Raw genomic sequence first — 19,938 nt, 5'->3', positions numbered from 1 at the left:
GTTTTATATGATCTGCAACTGGGATTTAAAAACAAACAAATAAAAACAGTAAGATTTAGTGTGATATTACACACCTTGAGTCAGTTCAAGACTGAGGAGACAGCTGGGACATTTACAGGTTGTCGCTTTGGCTGTTCAGCGTTTGGACTCGACCGTATCGATCACACACTGTGCTTACGTCAACATCTAGAGAGATGACATTCAAATTCCAAACAGTAAAAAAAAAAATTAACAAAGAACTCTTCCTTGTGTTTTTTTTTTTTTCTCTTAAAGAACTGTACAAGATTATTACAAAAATCAATAATTAGTTATACATATTTATATGACAACATTGTTTACGTTATATTACTATAAAGAAATACAACTTTCTGTGTTGTTCTTGTTTAAGACTGAATGCAGTATTCCTTTTTTGCTGCGCTGAAGATGGTTAATGTGGATCAATATATCTGTATGCAGTAAACTTATAATGTTCAAATTCTGAGACTGAATGCAGGTTTAATTCTAACCTAAAGTAACTATAAAATGCTGCAGTAGCAATGTCTGGCCACAGGGTGGAGCTAGATTATTTACCTACATGAGAGTTGCCATTGTGCATATTAATGCAACTTTGTATGATGTAATGAGAGTTTAGAGCTGGGACTCGATAAAACAACGTCGGCATCAACCACTGAACTTTAAAACAAAACTTCAAGCTTCACTGATGATTCACTGTCACCTGTGGCGTCACCTGTGAAGCAGAGAAGGTCAACAGTCACTTTTTAGTTCACTCAAACGTAAACATTAAATGAAGGAGAGGTGGCTGATCCAGTCCCCCGCCTGTTTGTTCCCTCATCTTTTCAGCTGTTTGCAGTCCAAGAAGCCAGCAAGCTCGGCTAAAAGAAAAAAAAAAGGAATACTGCATTTTTCCACTGCTTGTTTCTTCAAATTGTGTTCCTCAGCTCTAGTGTGCATCCTGCAGGGGACAGAGAGGTGGAGATGGGAGGGAGGATCGTCTAGGCGGGGCCCTCCTTTGGAGAGGATGGGGTCTGGGACGTGGAGCTGGAGGAAGAGGAAGAGGAGGCAGAGCTCTTCAGGGAGCCCAGAGTCTTGCTGAGCCACGAGTTCTTGGCTGCCTGGATTTCGTTCATCAGGACTCCCCGTTGGTGCTCGAGCTCCTGCAGAGACGAGAGGAGCAGAGAGGAGTCAGCAAGAGCAGCACCAAGGAGGAAAGCACAAGTTCTTTTTAATTTGTCTAACGCACTGCTGTCTGTCATGTGACACTGTGTTATCCAGCTACAAAATATGTCTCCAATCACACATGAGCACATTATGACGACTGACTAAGGCAGCCGGATTATTTTGATTGAAATGGAGATAGGTAATATAATTAGTGGGAATGATAATTTGTGCATTACAACTTTAATTTTGACTGAAAAAGTATAAAAAATACTATTAAAATCATGACAAAGTGACATGTTTTCTTTCATCTGAAGATTTTTAGGCCAGGGCATCTCTGCAGCACTACATGTTAATGGTCTTTTCTCACACATTTTTCCTTTTTCAAAAAAACTGCGATTTGACTCTGGTTCTATGATTTGGATACTACACTTGCGGACACTTGCGATTTTGATAATACTGTGATTAACTGTGCAACCTTACAACTGACCATTTAAGCTAGCAACAGTCTTTTCAATGCACCTGTGTATTCAAATACTCTTAATGGTTTTCACCTTGTTGTGTGTATCCTTACATGTGACGCACCAGTGGTTAAACATGCTTTTAACATACAGTGGGTTCAGATGGGTTCTCTACTGTATCACATCTTTATTATGTGTTTCTTAAGGTTTTGAAGCTGTAATTTTTAGTTTTCAGTAAGTTGTCTTGACAACAGTGGTCAGCACTGTCGCCTCACAACAAGAAGGTTCTGGGTTCAAATCTGCAGCTGTGGGGCTGGGGAGTTTGCATGTTTTCCTCATGTCCGTGTGGGTTCTCCCTGGGTACTCTGGCCTCCTCGCACAGTCCAAAGACATGCAACATAATAGGTCAACTGGTAACTCTAAATTGGTGTGAATGTGAGTGAGTGGTTGTCTGTCTCTATGTGTCAGCCCTGCGATGAACTGGCAACTTGTGTACCATTGCCTGTTGCCCAGTGTCAGCTGGGACAGGCTCCAGAGGGTTATCTTATTAATACTTACAAATTATGCACAGCCTTTCTTTGTGACACTGATTTAGCTCTTCATGGCAGTTTTATTATAATTATAGCTAGTGACATCACTGTCCAACTCTGGTTCTGCTGACCTGGATGCGGCACTTGGCCTCCACCAGTTGCAGTTTGGTCTGTGCCAGCTCCAGCTCCAGCTGCCTCAGCTGCTCCTTCAGTCCGTCCTTCTCCTCGTCCAGCGGCTCGGTGGATGTCTTGTCCTTGCCGGGGGACGACGCTTGGAGGGACCCCAGGGTGCTGAACAGGTCCCTGCAGTGCTCACAGCCCATCACTTTACTCTTTATGGACACAAAAACACACATGTATGTTAGCATGCAGAGGTTGGTGGGTGAAAAATACTGTGTAGGTCTGAGAGTACAGATAATAACACAAGTCCTTGTGCATGTGCACTCACGTTGTAGCAAACACATCTCCATACTAGAAGGGTTGAAAAGTAGCAGGGATCAGTGGAAGCACAGTGCTGACATTTACTGCATGACAATCAGAACAATTGATTGTCGTGAAGTAAATATTCATAGTTGTTTGTTCCATATTTCTTACAGTCAAAATGCACACACTTTTAGTTCTAATGCAAAAACCAGTGTTTCATCTTTGTAAGAGCATTATGCCCTAAAGAAGACTTCCTGATCCAAACGATGGATAAATATTTTGTGCATGGGGACAAAGAGTGTTTGATGCAGCTTTTCCTTTGATTTTGACATTTTGCCTGGAGGCTAGGACCTCACAAGCAGACAAATTAAAGATAGTTTTTTATAGATTATTTCAACCACATGTTCATTGCTCAAGGGGAAGTTTAATTTTCACAATTCACCCATTTCATCATCACAAAAATCCACAGCTCCACCCTGCCAACAATCCAACAATCTTTGTTATGTTGAGTGCAAAAAAAGTAACACACACCTGCTAACCTGTCAATCTTAGCACAGGTAACTGGTCCTATTATATATTTACAATAATCTCTGAATTAGGTCTCTCTTCATGTCCTCTCAGCTTCCATTTTCTGAAAGTCCTCGTTAGTTTATTTTGGTTTATTATTGTTTCACTCACACTGAAACATACATCTCAGTCACACTTTAGATTATAGTACACTAATAATACATAACAAGGTGTACTTTAAATTCAATGAGACAAAAGCTGGAAATTATATGGTCTTAATAGAGCCTTATTAGACTTTCGTCCAAGGTAATTAGGGACACATTACTTGGTAGATATGGTTAAAATATTGCTTTTAAATGGGAAAAAGCAGACATGTGACTTCACTTCAGTTTAAAGTTCTGTTGTAATGCGTCCCTAACTACCCTCTAATACAAATATTCCAAAACTTAAGAATGCCACGGCCCAATCTGAAATCTTAAAATAATCCATGGCCCATTTTCAATCACAGATCTGATCGACACACAAGACCAATTGTATTAATGACAAGATATATGATAAATGACTGGTCACTGTATACGGTCTAACACCTGTTAAACTAGGTCAGATAAATAAAAAATAACAAAGAATTGAAATCCCATGGCTCTCATTTATTTATTTTCCACTACCTTTCAAGGCCCACCTGCACACTTTGGGAAACACTGCTCTAGTTTACAGTACAGTTCTGTTCTAACGAGAACCTAATGGTCTTCTCAAGAACATATTAATTGTTTTTGTCTAATTTGATACAAAGTACAGCTTGTTACGTCGTATTAGTGTACTGCAGAATAAAGTGTGACCCATTTCTCTTCTAAATGATCCTGCCGGTGTCATGTCCAACTACAACGTCCCATTTCAATTGGCAGCACATTACAGTAGGAAAATGTCTTGATCTTGATCCAAGCCTGAGGTGATACACTGTCACACCCACAAAAAGCAACATCACATGTTTGACAAAGGCTAAACAAGCAGCGTGGGATAATTGTGCAACCATGGTATTTATGGGTGTGATAATGTACCAATCTGGGCTTGTCTTAACTGAAATAAAAGACAGTCCTGTAAATCCCTCCTGTTAGTGATGCAACATATTGTGGCTTTTGTTAGGAGACTGAAAGTCTCATGACTTGCATCTACTACATTCTGCAGCAGTTGTGCATTAATCTCACCCTGACGATGTCCAGCTCCTCTTTTGTTGCCGCCTGCTGTTTTTCCAGCCTGGTACTCAGCTGGGAGCAGATCTGAAACACGGAGAGGAAGTCAGCTTATGTAAGAGATGACACATTTGAGCTACAAGATAAGAGAGACACTGAAAAATTCTTAGCTTGTGTCTCCCCAGGAAAACTCAAATGACCAGTATGGTCTTTATTTGTGTTCTTTGGGCTTTACCTGGTCTGTAGTTTAATCTTAATTTCCCTGATACTCTCTGTAAACAGTTTTGTAACAGTGAAGGATGTTTAAAACAATAAACTGCGCTAGTTTTGGATATGGCTATGAACTAGCTGGATATGAAGTGTCAGAGTGACACAGTATCTTATTTTTAATAAAAACTTTAGTTCTGTTACTACTAATCAATAGTTAACCGATAGTTGAAAATGTTAACAACATATTAATCATTAATGTTTAATAAGATACAAAACATACTTTTTCTCATTCAGGCTTCTTTCACCTTTTATAAAGTCAAATTCAAGCACTTTTCAGACATTTTGAAGGTGTATTTTCAAGCTTTATCATGTATATGTAAATATGTGTGTGTGTGTGTGTGTGTGTGTACATGGTATTAAACCAGATGTAATCATGATATATAAAATATATAAAAATATATCATGTATTAACAACAAAATTCTGTTTAGTGACATAATTCTATAGAAATCTAACAAATTAGAGGAAAACGTACCAAAGTTTCATGTTGTGTTAACTCGCTGTAAGTAGCTGGCTGAGATGATATCAGACTTGTTTTGTTTCTGTATCTAAAACTTGAACTACTCAGTGAGGAAGCCATTTATTATGAACCTAATGCGATTGAAGTTTCGAGCAGTTTCAAGCACTTCATCCAAAATCCACATACTTTTCAGAACTTAACAATGTAACATTAAAAATTCTGTGTTTTCAAGGATTTCCAGCAACGGTATAAACCCTGATTTTAAGTTTTCCTTAACTAATTCTAGCTGGACGTTAGTTACCTGGACCAGGAATTTATGAAGCACAAACGGAATAATAAAACAATAGGACTCTCTCTCGAAACTGCTGCTCCTGTTTGCTGGTTTTCATTCAACAAACACCTCCATCAAACAAAACATTATCATACGGAGCACAATTACTGCCATTTCTGTACTAACAAGGCAGACCAAACCAAACAGAGAGAGTGAGCTCTGGAGTACACAAAATATATATAGCTAGTTAAATATATTTTTAATCAAGTAAATCCTTAATACCAAATATTCGATTAATGACAGAACATCAACTTCCCTTTTTACAACCAATGAAATGAGCTTTATTTACACAACACTCGCAAAAACAGTTGCAAAGTGCTCACAGAATTGAATAATAATATGATATGAATGTATCACTGCAGTTAACTTTTTTGTAAAATCAATAGTCCAATGCAGGGACTGTAAATGAGCAAATTAGTTTGGCTGCTAAGTTTTATTTTCCCATTTTTAGGATTTAGGTTGCTAAAACTGTCCTACCTGTTTGTATTCAGCTATGATCGCTGTGGTTTTCTTGATCTCCAGCTCGGCTTTTTCCAGCTCCCTCCTGAACACTTCCTTCAGCTGAAAAGCACAAAAGAAGACAGCAAAAACTGAAAAATGCATATTAATGAGGAGGGTGAGATGACAGGATCATAACTGTATAATATAATACAAATGTCAGGCTACTAAAAAAGCTTTGATAACATAACATTCAGATATTCACTGTGCAGACATTTAAAATTAACATTCAACTGTGGTTAAATATATATGCTGCATAAGTCTCTTTTTAAGGCGTCATAAACAACAACTGAACCAATATTGGCCACTTTGGTGATCAATAGTGAGCACGACTCACTAACCTACCATACTATATCTCAAACTCATTCAGTACATGTACACAGGAGAGGCTGTGTATCAGTGAAATATGAGTTTTAAAGACGCTCTAAATGTTAAAAAAAAGAGGCGATGAAATTTCATTGATCTGTTGATTAACACTAATCACAAAACCACTGAGTATCATTTAAAATGGTGATACGTTTCCTATTTTCTAGACTACTCCATTGAATCTCTGTTCTAATTACCTCACATATTTAAAGTGATTGAAGTCATTAATTACTAATTAAGCCTTTCAGTGGAGTTCACAGTAATTACAACATTGTGAATCCATTAAGACACACTGTTTCCTCATAAAAACTTTAAATTTCAGTTTTTTTAATAACAAGTAACCATTAACGAAGCTTCGGCTGTAAAGAGCGTTGAGCCAATTGACCAATAAGGCCTGTAGTTCATTCGGGCTGAGCTTAATGAGGTGGCTGTAAACAGAGGGCAGATGTTACCTGAGCCGTCTCCTCCTCCTGTCGCCTCTTCTCCTCCTCCGTCTCCACCAGACGCTGCTTGGTGCTCAGCAACTCTTTGTTCAAAACGTCGGCCTTGTCTTCTGCCTGAGCGCACGGAGAGACACACACCCACACAGAAGCCCTTCATTTAACACCAAATCTGCATCTGTAGCACGGTGCCGTTATCACACAACCACCAGAGTGAACAAACACATTCAACTGCAGACCAAGCAGAGGCCCACGGGAGCGTCTCTAATCACAGATTTGGGATTACACTCTGGAACATCTGCACCTTTATAATCTTTGTTATTTACTCTTTAACACTGTTACAGAGATTCACACTGTGGACTGTCCAGCACAGCTGCAGTGGTCTGGTGTGTGGTTTAGTTAAATATCTGCACTATGAGCACCTCAGCAATAACTGGTGAGGAAGCATGTTTAATATCTGGAAAAGTTTTCTGCCTACAGCTACATTTGTCTGTTAATGTTGATGTCAGAGTAGGAGGGTTTTTAAATCAGCTCAGTGGGTGAAATTACTCTGCCAAAAAAGTTGATTGTTGCAGCAGCACATTTTAAAGAATGTATGCATTTGGAGAATATTATGCTTCTCATTTGACTCTGTGTAAAAGAAGCAATGCTGGAGATTGGGAACAAATACTACAGTAAACACAACCTAACTTAACAAATAAATAAATCCAGCAACCCAACACATCAACTTTAACTGTAGACAAAGTGAGCAGGCTAAACTAGGGCTGCATAATTAATTCAAAATTTATCAAAATCGCAATATGACCAAACGCAATATCAAAGCTACAAATTTAAGATTAAGGGAAATATGACAAAACAGCATTATGAAGAAATACTGCCCTTCTAATCATGAATCGTATGGAAATATCTGTCAAAATAATCACATTCTGATTATTTTTTTACTATATCACACAGCCCTAGACTCTACTGTAGGTTTGACAATGTCCTGTTGACATGCTGTGTTACCTGGTCGAGGTCATTCCGAAGGGCGATCTTACTGGTGACCAGTTCATGGGCCAAGTCGTCATTCTCCTGTTCCAGTCGCATACTGGCCTCCTGAAGACGGCGATTCTCCCTCTGGACAAAAACACACAAAGTCAGACAATGTGTTAGTGCCTAAAACGTGAATCCAAACTTGTAAAAATGATCATATATTAAATGCACTTTAGAGCACAAGCCTCCTTTTGATGGAATGATAATGTCAGGAATCTCTGAGGAGAGATTTCTCTGTTACATCTCACTACTGAATGTGATGTTTTTGTATGAACGCTGCAATGAAAAAAATTAGCATCTACAAAGTTATAACTCCAGCAACCTCATTACTCACGTTACAATATATTTAATGTACTTAATTAAATGAGGTTTGTAAAAAAAAATATATCATAAATCTAAAGGTCTGAGAGTGTTGAGAAATATTCTTTATTCTTGATGTTGCATATAGGTCTTTTAAGTTTTATTGCACAAATTGATTTTATATTTTATCCTTGGTATTTTACTTATGGTTTTTAATCATGAATTGTTTTTAAGATTCATTCCTCTTTTATTCCTTATGCCAGTTTATTCACTCATTACTGTGCAGTGTTTCCTCTAGGATTTTTTTTTTTAGCAGCGGGGGCAGGCGTTCCGTTTCTCTTCTTAGAGAAATATTTCAATAAACTCATCTGAAAAATGCAGTCAGTTGTTACATAATGGTGTGTACATATTAACGTTAGCCTATTAGTTTACTCACGTTAGCTACACTGAGTTGGCACCGGGCCAAATTAACTTAAACTACCGATAAGTTACGTAACGTTAGCTGGTCATCAACATATTGTGAACGTCTGTTTAACTTGTAAAATCTATGTCGAGTTATCTCAAGCTAATAACTTACGTCTACCTCTTCTCCGGCCGGTAATTCGCTGCTTTAATTCGGGAATTCGCTCCTTTGACTCTGCCCTGTCGCCGACGCCTAGGTGCTTGACGTCCGCGCCCCCCAGACAACGCTAGCATCATGCAAATGAGCACGCGCAAGTATATTTCCATACTGAGCAAGATAGTTATCTGCAGTTTACCTTAGTGCTCGGAAGTACCCGGCAGGAGTCTGTTTTGAAGGTGGAGAGATGCGGCGGTGGTGTATTTGCGTCAACAATAATAATAATAATAATAATAAAAAAAAGAAAATGAATGTAGAGGAAACACTGCTGTGTATTTTAATGTTTTGATAAATGCTACACAAATACAATGTATTATATTTATTACTATTTGTTCCGATTGTAATTTACTGTTGCAGCCCTTCAAACCTAATAAAGCCTCCCCCTACCCACCACACCCACACAACATCATCTTAAAGCCCACATTGTAGGCCCTTAGTGGAGTCTCATGATTACTGGTCTGCCTGTTAACAGTCTCACATGATGGCCATGCCTTAATGGGACGAAACAGTTGTCACGGTTACAAACGGTCACCTGACCTTGACATCCTGTAACTTTTACGACGACAAGCTCTTCTATCCCTAATCGACACACACACAAACACACACACACACGGACATATGTACGCACAAACAGTGTAAATAAACTGTATTCTTAGCTGAGCACTTTTTCATATTACATATAAAAAAGCAGATCACAAAGGACAAATACAAATGTGCACCTAAACATCTATACACATCGACACACACACTCAGTCACATGCCTTGGAAACAGTTTGTGTGCCACTGTTCAGATTAAATTAATCACTTCTTGTGACCAGACAAGTGACGGGTCTGATTTGGACAAACAGAGGAAAAACCTTCATCGTCTTAGTTAGTGTGTGAGGGAGTTTCTTGACTGCTGCAGCTGTCTGTATGTCATGTTCTAGACTGATTAAACATCTGAGTCTTTACACTAAAATTTTCCATAGTTTGCCTTTAAATTCGACTGCGTCAGTCAGCATGGCCAATAATATAAAAGCTCACACATCAAAGTTAGCAAAAGCATAAGCATAAGAAGCTGTAAAAAACGTTTTATATTATGGTTTTCTTGGAGCAGAAGCAGCTTACCGTGCTGCAGTCCGCAGTAACAACAACGTCTTCACATCAAGCCTCCAGCCACACAGACTAAACCTAAACACATGATCCTGACAGGAGTTTCCCTTCTCTGTCTGACACTTCCCAGCCTCACCCTCTCTCCCTCTCGCTCGAACTTCTTCAACACTTTTATTTTGTATTAATGATAAACTTTGAAAGCAGCCAAAAAAAAGCACAACGACAAATTTACACAGATTTAACACGAAGCAAAACAGGCACGCGCAAATACAAACACACACCCAAAACAAGACCATGAGTACATACCTAAACCAGGAGTTTAAACCACATAAAAATGTTGAATTACAGGAATCAGAAAATAACTAAAATCCAAGAAGGCATTACTTTAATAAAAATGTGTACGATTTAATCCTGTGCTCATTTACAAGCAGCAACATTCCTGTTTTGCTCCTTCTTGTCTTCTTGCTCGGTAAGAAATTGTTTCTACTGGCTGCAGAGTAGATGGCTCTGATCCAACATCTTATCTACAATACAAGTCTTTCCTTCCTTCCCTCCATATGTTGTTTACCCCGACATATCACTTCTGCCTTGAGGAAGAAAAAAAAAACAACTACATGCAATTCTGCTGTTTCTTTATGAGACTAAGTTTCCGTGGTTAGTTGTGCGTTTCATAATTAACATTTTATTTTATACCATCACAATAACTTTCCCGACCATGAAACTGTTGTGTTCAGCTGAGAGAAAGCAGGATTTCTGTTCAACTCATTTGAGAAAACTTTCAAAATATTTTGAGAATTTTCACAAACTAAGAAAATCTGTCTAGGTTTTAGCTTGACCATCAGGCATTTTCATTTTTTTTACTTGAGGTCAAAGGCATAAAATTTGTCATAAAATTGAGAGGAAACAATGAATCCTGCAGATCTCGAGGGGGACAGAGGGGACGTGCCCACCCAAACTTCTAAAAAGCTTGATGTGCCCATTCCAATAAATTATTTTGAAATAAATTGTGTAATTGAAAATTTTAATTGAACAGAAGCTGACTCAAGTTTTGAAATAATTCTCACTAACACTTTTTGAAGATTTTGGTGAGTAATTCATATGAAGTGAAGCTGGCCGACCTTCTAATGATGAACCTTGCAAACAGCATAAAGTGACACAAGATGTGGTGTTAAAACCAACCCGTTGTCTACTTTTGTTGGCTTGTAGTAAAAGTTCAGATAATAAGCACAAACTGCAATCAAAACAGAGACAGCTCTGCTCCCCTCGGCCCCTCACGTCTTTCAAGAATAAAAGTTTGGGCTGAATCTCACTGCTGTTCCCCGAGAGGAGTTTTCCAACAAGTAATTCCAAAAAAATTTGAATAAATGCCAGGCAGTGAATGTCCCTCCCTTCCACAACAGCTAATACAGATCTTGCTGTCTCAAGCTGATATAGTTGTCATATGACACAATCATTGGAACTACGGCTGCCCGCTGAATGGCAAAGGTTCAAATCAGTCAAGAAGTTAAGTGGTTTTTTTTTGTTCTTTGTTTTTTTTTTCTGTCAGTCCGTTTGTAGCGTACTTCTGGGGACACTTCAGTCCCCAGATTATAGCTCTGAGACAGAGACGCTGCAGCTTCCCGGAGATAACATCTTCAGCCTTCTGCTCAGAAGTGGTGAATTGACAGCACACAGCAAATTAATATGATGCAGTCTCTGGCTTTTGTTTAATGCTTAGTGTCGGAAAAAAATGTTGTCCCTGTTGCCTTGAATGCCCCGGCGAACCAAATAAAAAAATATAGCAGTTCAACGAAGCTTGATAGTCTATATGAAAAAAGGAACAAGTATTTGATCATTATATGAATAATGCTGAATATCCTATCTAAATATGCTGATACATGCTTTGCATAATTTAATACATTTATAATAGAGATTAATCTAAAAAATCTTACTAGTAGTTTTATTTTTAAAAAATTCAGTTAAAAAAAAAGAACTTGAACAACTCTATTCATGTCAGTTTCAACTCCATCCACCTAATTTCACTATAAAAGTCATTTGGAAAAAAAAAAACAAATTAAACTGTTCCCTGAGCTGATTTAGGAAAAAAAAACACAGAAAGACAGATTAAAACCAAGAGGAAAGGGGAAAAAAAATCCTGATACAATAGAGCAAATGAAAGGAAGAGATGGTGTCTGCTGACAGTTTGAGTCGGCGTGATTCTTAAAATATCTGCCTCTCCTCTCCTGTTTTTACTTTCTGAAGGTAAAGTCACTTTCAGCAGCCAGAAACCTCTGACAACACCCCAGCAGCTACTCCCAAAAATAAATGTTAGAGACGTTTGGGTTGATAATGATAAAAGTCTGTGCTGCGCGAGAAGTCACATTTCAAGGCAGTGTCACAAATATTAACGAAGGTAGTTTGACAAAACAGCGTTGTATTCACAGGAGATTTCTAATCTTAGAAACATGGTTAATTTTAACAAATGCTTGTACTTAAAAGGTGTTTGTGTGTTGATGTCCTCACTGCAACAAAAGAACCAAGCTTTCATCACAAACTTTAAAGTAAATCCAAAAGACAAGCATTTTCCTACCATCTTTTAGACTGAACAATTATTCAGTTAAAACCTACAGGAAGCAACATTTCTCTCACAAGTATACACCATGTGTACTTTTCTAACGTTTAACACAAAAGGAGACACGTGTATTGAAGGGTGCTTTCACATTAGATCTGACTGCCCTCCCCTCCACTCCCCCCTGGTCAGCATTCACATTAGTAATATTGTGTGTATCAGAGTACACTTGCACCATCATGTTGTTGGTATGGTGCAGAAAAGCTGGACAAGCACTAATTCCCAATAACAGTCCACCTTGTTTTGGTACGGTTAGCTTTCACATCTGATACCAACTGTATTCGAGTACACCTGAACTGTACTTGAGACCACCTTGACAAGTTGACCTAAGTACGGATCAATGAATCGTGCCAGAGTACTTTACAAAGCATTCACACTTATCAAACAAACTGGTCTGTGGATGTGTACTCGGATCTGGGCCTGGGTCCTTAATGTTAAACTTCTCCATTTGGTGGGGTGAATAAAGCCATGGACCACAAATAGCAAATGTAATAGAAATAAGATTTGTATCTTGTATCTTCGTGTGTGTGTGTGTGTGTGTGTGTGTGTGTGTGCGTGTGTGCGCGCGCATGTCTTACCTGGTATCGGTCGATGGGGTCTTCTTGTTGCAGCTGGCTCTCTCTCAGTGTCTGATATTCCTTCTCAAACTTCTTCAGCTTTTTGGTTGGAACCTGAAATGAACAGAAAGGTTGCTGACGTTAAAAAATGAAATTCTGGACTGATGTTTAAATAACAACTGGGCCGAAAGCTGGTGTTTTTTGTGGTTGTTTATTTAGTTTCTGCTGGTTATTTATCCCTCATTTTGTGGCATGAAAACAAAGAAACGTGGCACCTATCACTCTATCACGTCATACTAAACCTGTGGCCAGTCAGTGGTTTCTTCTCTGAAACAGCAGCTGGGTAGCCTAGCTAGTGTTGTCTGAGTCCGACCGCAAATAACCAAAACAACATTTAACCAGCACAAAATCGATGCGACACAACACATAAACATCTGTCAATGCCATCAGTCAATTTCATCTTATTTGCCAAGAGGCCGATTGCAATCAGCAAAGCGAATATCGTCCGAAACCAATGTTTGGTCAATCAAATTAAATCATTCATCCCTAGCTGACATCATTATTTAAACTTTCATGCATCCAATGCTCACCGCTAAAGGCCCAGCCCTGTCTATTATAGAGGTTTGTGAATGAGTTTACTGGGAGATTTGTACTAAAAGCAACATTTTGACTGTTAATACTGTGATCAGTGAATCATGATCATGATCACTAGTTGTCACTGAGATCTACTCTCCTCTATGAATTTTCTCAGTGGATTTCAAACTAACAACCATTTAATAGCCTAGTTCTCCCGTGTTACTTTCCTGCCTTCTCCCTGAAACATAAATACCACTTGGCATTTCACTAGAGGGGTCAGAGGTTTAAAGAAGAACATACTGTGTACTAATACACATATATTTATACTTAAGTACATATTCAGTTGGATTTGTCAAAATGCTTGGTGCAATATGGAGTTTGCTTGATGTTGGCAGTGAAAGAAAAGCTTCAGGTCTGAAATCATCATTACTTAAAGAAATTGATAATATACAGACAGGAAATAAAAAGATATGCCTGTAACACAAACTCAAAGCTAACTGCACTAACTCTGAAAATTGCTGATGAAATATTGTGGTATTGTGGTCCATGCTGCACAGTTTCCATTTTCTGTTGCACAATCTGCTCTATATACATTCATGACCACCACGAGTCTCTGTATGTTGTTCTCTACATGCGCTATTTTCACACTAGATATGATGTGAAAATAGAAGACGAGACCCACATTGCACAGATTGCACCTTACAGCACATCTGAATGTAAATCAGCCACTCGTTATTATTCTACGAATTGTTCTCAGCAGAAACTTTCAGTTCACACTGCGAGCTACATGACCAACAGTCAGTCATTTCCTCCTGAGATCAAAGACAACAGAAACTGGGAGGACGTGTAGACAGTGGTGTCTGAACTTGGTCATTGGCTAATGAAAGAGAACAAGTTGAGAACTTTGCCTCACAGTGTTGCCACTAAAGCAGTTTCATCCAGTAAACAATGTGTAGCCCTGCCCGTAAAGCACAAAATAGGACAGATTCGTTCACCGCAGCTTCAGCTGTCTATGCTTTAAAGCTCATGAGCCACAAACAGCCCAATTTGATCTCAACTGAAGCACAGTACATTCTGAAAAGGTTCACAATTAATGAACCGTCCAAACAGATGATGAACAGCCTGAGATGTCTTAAAAAAAATGTAATTTCAACAAAATCTCAGTTTTTCCACATTCAGTCAGTCTACTGTCTACAGTCTACACAAAACATTTATATATTTTGGGACTGAACAACAATATAGTATTTTACTCCTTTATGATTTGAACAACTAAAATGGAAACTGATGAGGAAACATTACAAACCATTTGCAAATCAAACATTTTGGCATTGCTTTAGCGATACAAGCAGTAGTGTTCCTTCAATATTGTTTTAAGATAGAAGACTGATTCAAAACATTTTACACTGAAGCTGCTGATTGACAACATTTTGCATGTTCAGTATCTTTAAATATGACCACAGTGAGTATTAAGTGTTTTTTCAAAGTGCTGTATTCTGGTGATTTTGTTGCACTTTGCAAAGTCATCCATTGGGCCAGATTGCACCCGTTGTTGGGTCAGTTCTGGCCTGCGGGCCCTATGTTTGAGACCCCTGCTTTAAAGGTTAAAAATGTTTTAAGGCACAATTGGTAATCCAAATGTAAACACAAAGGGAAGCCCCACTAAACAGGACTTAGAGGCTGCCACATTGATTGACATATATTGTAATATACTGTACAATAAAAGTTATTGGTCTGTTCAATGCTGTTAAAGGTTCACTTACATCCCTAACACTTGTAAAATGGAGTAAAATACACCTACTGAATTTTCAATTATGCTCAGTTCAGAACAGCAAATGTGGTTATGTAAACAGTTCTGTAATTTATGTGATCAAAAATACTGATTGGACCTTTAAACATTTCTCTAACAACACTGTGAGAATAGCTGAATTGGTTCCTCCTGTTTATTTTAATTATTTCTGTCTAATGAAGTGCTCCACATCTAGTCATGATAACTTTTTGAACTCATGACCTAAAGTTATGGCAGGCAGGATACAGAAAGGCCACGGAGAGTCTAAATCTAAGATTTTTTTTTTTTATCTCAGAAACTTCATAGCAATGCAAACACAGAAACCAAACCTATCACTTCCTTGTGCATTTTTCTGCATCTTAGAGTTCACATTAACATATCACGTGGAGTAGCTGCCAAAAAACAGGAAATTCAGTTTGTGAGTTAACAAACAGACTTGTCTCTGCGGTGTCTGTGTCTGAAATTCAATTAAAAAATGAAGTATCGGTAGCTTTAAACTCATGCAGCTCCTCTGACACATAGAGTACTAAAAAGACAACATCCAAATATCAGCTGACTGTTTTTAACCAAACAGCATGGAAAATATGAGCCAACATTAACGGACTGATAATGAACTGAATCTGTGTTTGTGTGTGTGTGTGTGTGTGTGTGTGTGCTTCAGTTGGGTGGTAACCTTATCCCCCCTGTGTGGAAACAGCGTTGCTATAGCGCCCAACGTTAGGGCTGGGGATTCCAGGTCAGTCTCAGTCACATGACCCGTCCTTTGAGACTGGCATGTGTGTGTTTGTGCGCCCATGTGTGTGTCCTTCATTGTCCTGTGTTTAAATCGAGTCAAGTACCTGATTCACTCTCAGGGTGCAGTTGTATGCTGTTTATTTCTCAATTTATGTCTCACATACATATGAAGGGTTAGAAAGAAAACTAAATATAAAATGCATCACTTCTCATGTGACAGAAAATTGTTACAAGAAAGAACGGCGAGTACAAAACTCTTCATGAATTGGGTACAGGCTGCATCACTGCTGTAGCAATCAGAGGAACAAACTGTAAAATCCTACAGGGAACATCAGAAATGATTATTTTAGTTTTATTTTAATATTTATTTATATTGTCTCTCAAAATCTGCTGCTGTTTTGATGTATTGATTTTGCTCCAAGTTCAATAAATGTCCTTCCTTTCTTCTTTGAATTAAATCATATACTTCCTCACAGTCTACTGCAGTCTGCTGTTTACAGATCTAAGAGTAATGCTCAATGATATTTATTTACTGTACAACTAACACTATTATTGTCATTATCAACAAAATGACTCCTGTTTTTCTACTGTCTGTCAGTTCTTTACAAACAGTCATTTTTGTCTTCTTCGAGTCCAGATGTTCTCACACTTACTACACAAACCTCCACATCTGATTTTTAATCAAGGTCAGAGGTCTGGAGCGACTGCTGATAACAAGATAACATTTCATCAATTTATTTAAAACGTTTAAGAAAAATACAGTCAACAAGCAATTTATTAACATCGCACGGGATGTGTAAAACCAGGGCAGACCAGCTCAGCTGTTAGACTACTTGTCCCAGATATATTCTTACAAGTACATTTAGATTAGTTGTAGAAATTGTGTACAGGAGAAAAGGGAGCTGATAGCAAATTCTCAGGTGTAACATTAATACGGGAACTCAACAGCAAAAACACTATACTCCGTCCAGCTGTTAACATCGCTTAAAAAAAGCCAAAATTTCGGCAACGCTTGTAGCACTTGGAACAATTTCACTGTTAATGTTACCATGACAACATTGTCAACGATAGGGGAACACTGTAAACAACATCCATCAGTGTACAGGATCACTGTGAGTAGCTGGAGATCATTCACAGTGTAGCAGCTAATAATATATTAATCAAATTTATTTTAAAATAGAAAACATTACATTTCTAATCACGAGATATAGTCAGGAACCCAACTGCACTGCCATTTGGTCTGGATGTGGACCTTTGTCCAAACTTTTGAGAGGCCCTGGTCCAGCTCATCACTGTGTTCATAAATTACTGGTAATTGTAAAATAAAGGTTTGATGGCAACATACTACTACTAGTATTACTACTACTAATAATGATAATACTAATAATGACAGCCATTTGGTGGTATTAAAAAGGGAAAATGGAAAACATCCTCTAGAATGAGGATGAAAGTGTTTGCCAAGGCGACCATTACCTGTCTCCCTCACTGACCTGTGGGACAACCCTTGACCTCTGCTACCTAGGTGCTGCAGGGATGAATGAACGTCACACTGTAATCTATCTGACACACAACTCCCCAGCAGATAACAGAGCTCAGGCTCATTCTGTTGTTATCTGTGTGAGAAGAAAGAGCAGTTTGGCCTCAGCAGACTGGCTAATAATCATTTTATTGTAACAAAACAATGCAGGCAAATTGAATGCAGTGTTCTCCTGCAGGCACCACTCACACTCTCGTGGTGTTGTGAAGTGTTTTGGACGCCACCGATCTATTAATGAATTCAGGTGGGAAATTAACTTTTTAAAACCTAGCAGCCACTGACTGATAAATGTTCAAATCAAGCTGCAACCTTCGGGGCTGAAAAAGCCAAGCCAATGCTAAAGTGCCAAAAACTAGAGATGATGATACAATTTTTTCCTTCTCTAAACCGTTTCTGATACCCAAACATATCATATACCTCAGCTTATACTGACCTGATACCAGTGCAGGGTGGAGGCAAAAAAAATGCCAACACTCTTGGGGAGAAGCAGAATCCTATTTTGGGGGTTAATAAATTATGTGGATCGGTGCACAGACTTGCAGTTCCTCAAACGACTACTTGAGGCTTATTCCAAAAGCGACTCAATCCCAGTTGGCCAAGTTAGTCTATAGCTCAAATTCACCAGCCACTGAACAGTAAATCATTATTTTGTGTTTCAAATGTTTGATCCACTTTCATATTTTAAATGCTTCTGGCTGGTAGCTGGTTCTAATTTCCCACCCTGTGATAAATCCAGCCTTACTCATGATCAAATTTTATCTCCAGCTTTCTGGAAATAAATGTTTTTCTCTTCTTATTGGCAGTAAATATGATAAAAGCATATTGATATTTAGTAGACAGGAAGATTTTTACCTAGCAGCAACAATATGTCAGCATCTGCACTAGCTAATCTGATCATTTTGATGTCAAATCAAAAGATTTTGCCTAAAAAATCTTGTCCTTCCCAGGAGGTTAAAAGGCCACTGAAAAACAATTTACCCCAACACAGCACAGTTAATCTCTTGTCTGAATTGGCAGTAATTCTTTGGTGACCCGATACACCAGTCCAACCTTAAATTTGCATAGCTTTTGTTTCACACAGTGAAATTCGACCAAAGCAGCCCCTTCAACATTATTTGATTGAGCAGATGCGATTTCTGTTGTTGGCATCTCTGACACTGCATTTTCTTAGTGTTACGAAACAAAACAAAACAACATTTAAAAGAACCAGCTTCCCTATCTGCCAGTGTGTACGTTGAAGCCTGAGTGCATGAGACAGTGCTATTTTAACTGAACGCAGAGACAGAGAAAGAGAGGGAGAGAATGACGTGTGTGTTTCCTGAGATTTCAAACACCTACAGGTTTGCTGTTTTGGTTTAGAGAGATGGAACACACCCACAAGTCTCTAAAAGCCACCACTCACTCGTGCTTTCACCTCCTCTCACATACCCATTTTCATGCATTCTCCTCCAGCAGCTACTACCAACTAAAGTTGTTGTTGTCATATTTTCCAACCTTCCTGTACATGATGCGATGGTTTGATACTTGCACGTTGACAAACCCAAACTGCCAGTCAGTACAGTTTTTCCCCCTGATATTCACATTTCCACCTACTGAGTTAAATTTCAAGAAACCACTAAGGTGCTTGTGTTCGGTGAAAATTACTCTGCAAATCATTTCACATAGTCTTGCTGCAACCATTAGTAATTAGTTTTATAAATTTATTAGGTTTTGGATTGTTGGTTGGACAAAAAAAGCAATCTGAAGATGTCACTTTAGGCTCTGGGAAATTTCTCATAATTTTTTGACATTTTATTGACTAAACGATTAATAGATTAATTGTGAAAATATTCGACAGTTAAAGTGATTGTCAGTTGCAGCTCAGGTATTTCATATTTTCTTTAACTACACATGCTGCATGTGCTGTTAAAGATAGCTTCAATAAATTCTTCTTTTTGCTATTTCATGCTACCATGACTCAGCTTCTCTACCACTCATCATTATGTTAAAAACTGTCTCTGCCTCCCTATTAGAATAATGTTAATCTCTGTGAGTCTATAATGAGTGCCCTTTTGTTAAGATGAGCTGAATTAGTTAAACAAAAATGACTGTGAAGACTAAGTCCTCACAACACTCAACCCTGACTGGCTGAGATGAGCAGGTTTTACAGATCAGGGTCAGCTGCAGAACAGCAGCTGTTGGAGATTGACTTTTTTCCTCAAGGACACTAATGCATGTTGAGGCGTTGAACCTGGCTCTCATGGGTTTGCACCACCCTGCTGATATGAAATATAGGACTTCGTTAAGAACAAAGAGGCTTTTTCTCAGTGTTGCATGTAATTACACAATATAGGAAGGAGTTGGTGTTTTTATAACAGATCCCAGAACCTTAATTTTGTATTACACATCTATAGCCAGTGAAGCTCAAGTGTGGCTCTCTTTGAGTTACACATTAAACCAGAAATCTACATCGACAGACAAGCTGAAGTTC

At 38.4% G+C, this 19,938-nt stretch overlaps 1 protein-coding gene across 2 annotated transcripts in view; it reads right to left on the bottom strand.

The window, feature by feature from the left end:
• Nucleotides 1-240: 240 nt before the first annotated feature.
• rabgap1l (RAB GTPase activating protein 1-like) overlaps nt 241-19,938 on the bottom strand; it is a 162,980-nt gene continuing 143,282 nt past the window's right edge. For both annotated transcript variants that reach the window (XM_084723124.1, XM_084723125.1), the window contains exons 20-26: nt 12,856-12,948; nt 7,632-7,742; nt 6,639-6,743; nt 5,800-5,883; nt 4,279-4,350; nt 2,278-2,478; nt 241-1,154 (exon numbers count right to left, since the gene is read on the bottom strand). In XM_084723124.1, the coding sequence (XP_084579250.1) occupies nt 993-1,154; nt 2,278-2,478; nt 4,279-4,350; nt 5,800-5,883; nt 6,639-6,743; nt 7,632-7,742; nt 12,856-12,948 (828 nt within the window). In that variant the 3' untranslated portion in view covers nt 241-992. The remainder of the gene's footprint in view (nt 1,155-2,277; nt 2,479-4,278; nt 4,351-5,799; nt 5,884-6,638; nt 6,744-7,631; nt 7,743-12,855; nt 12,949-19,938) is intronic.

The sequence above is a fragment of the Lutjanus erythropterus genome, chromosome 7 (assembly GCF_056507025.1).
Source record: "Lutjanus erythropterus isolate fLutEry1 chromosome 7, fLutEry1.hap2, whole genome shotgun sequence".
Taxonomy (NCBI): Eukaryota; Metazoa; Chordata; class Actinopteri; order Lutjaniformes; family Lutjanidae; genus Lutjanus; species Lutjanus erythropterus.
The sequence above is the reverse complement of the archived record's forward strand: the minus strand, read 5'-3'. Positions and strand labels throughout refer to the sequence as shown.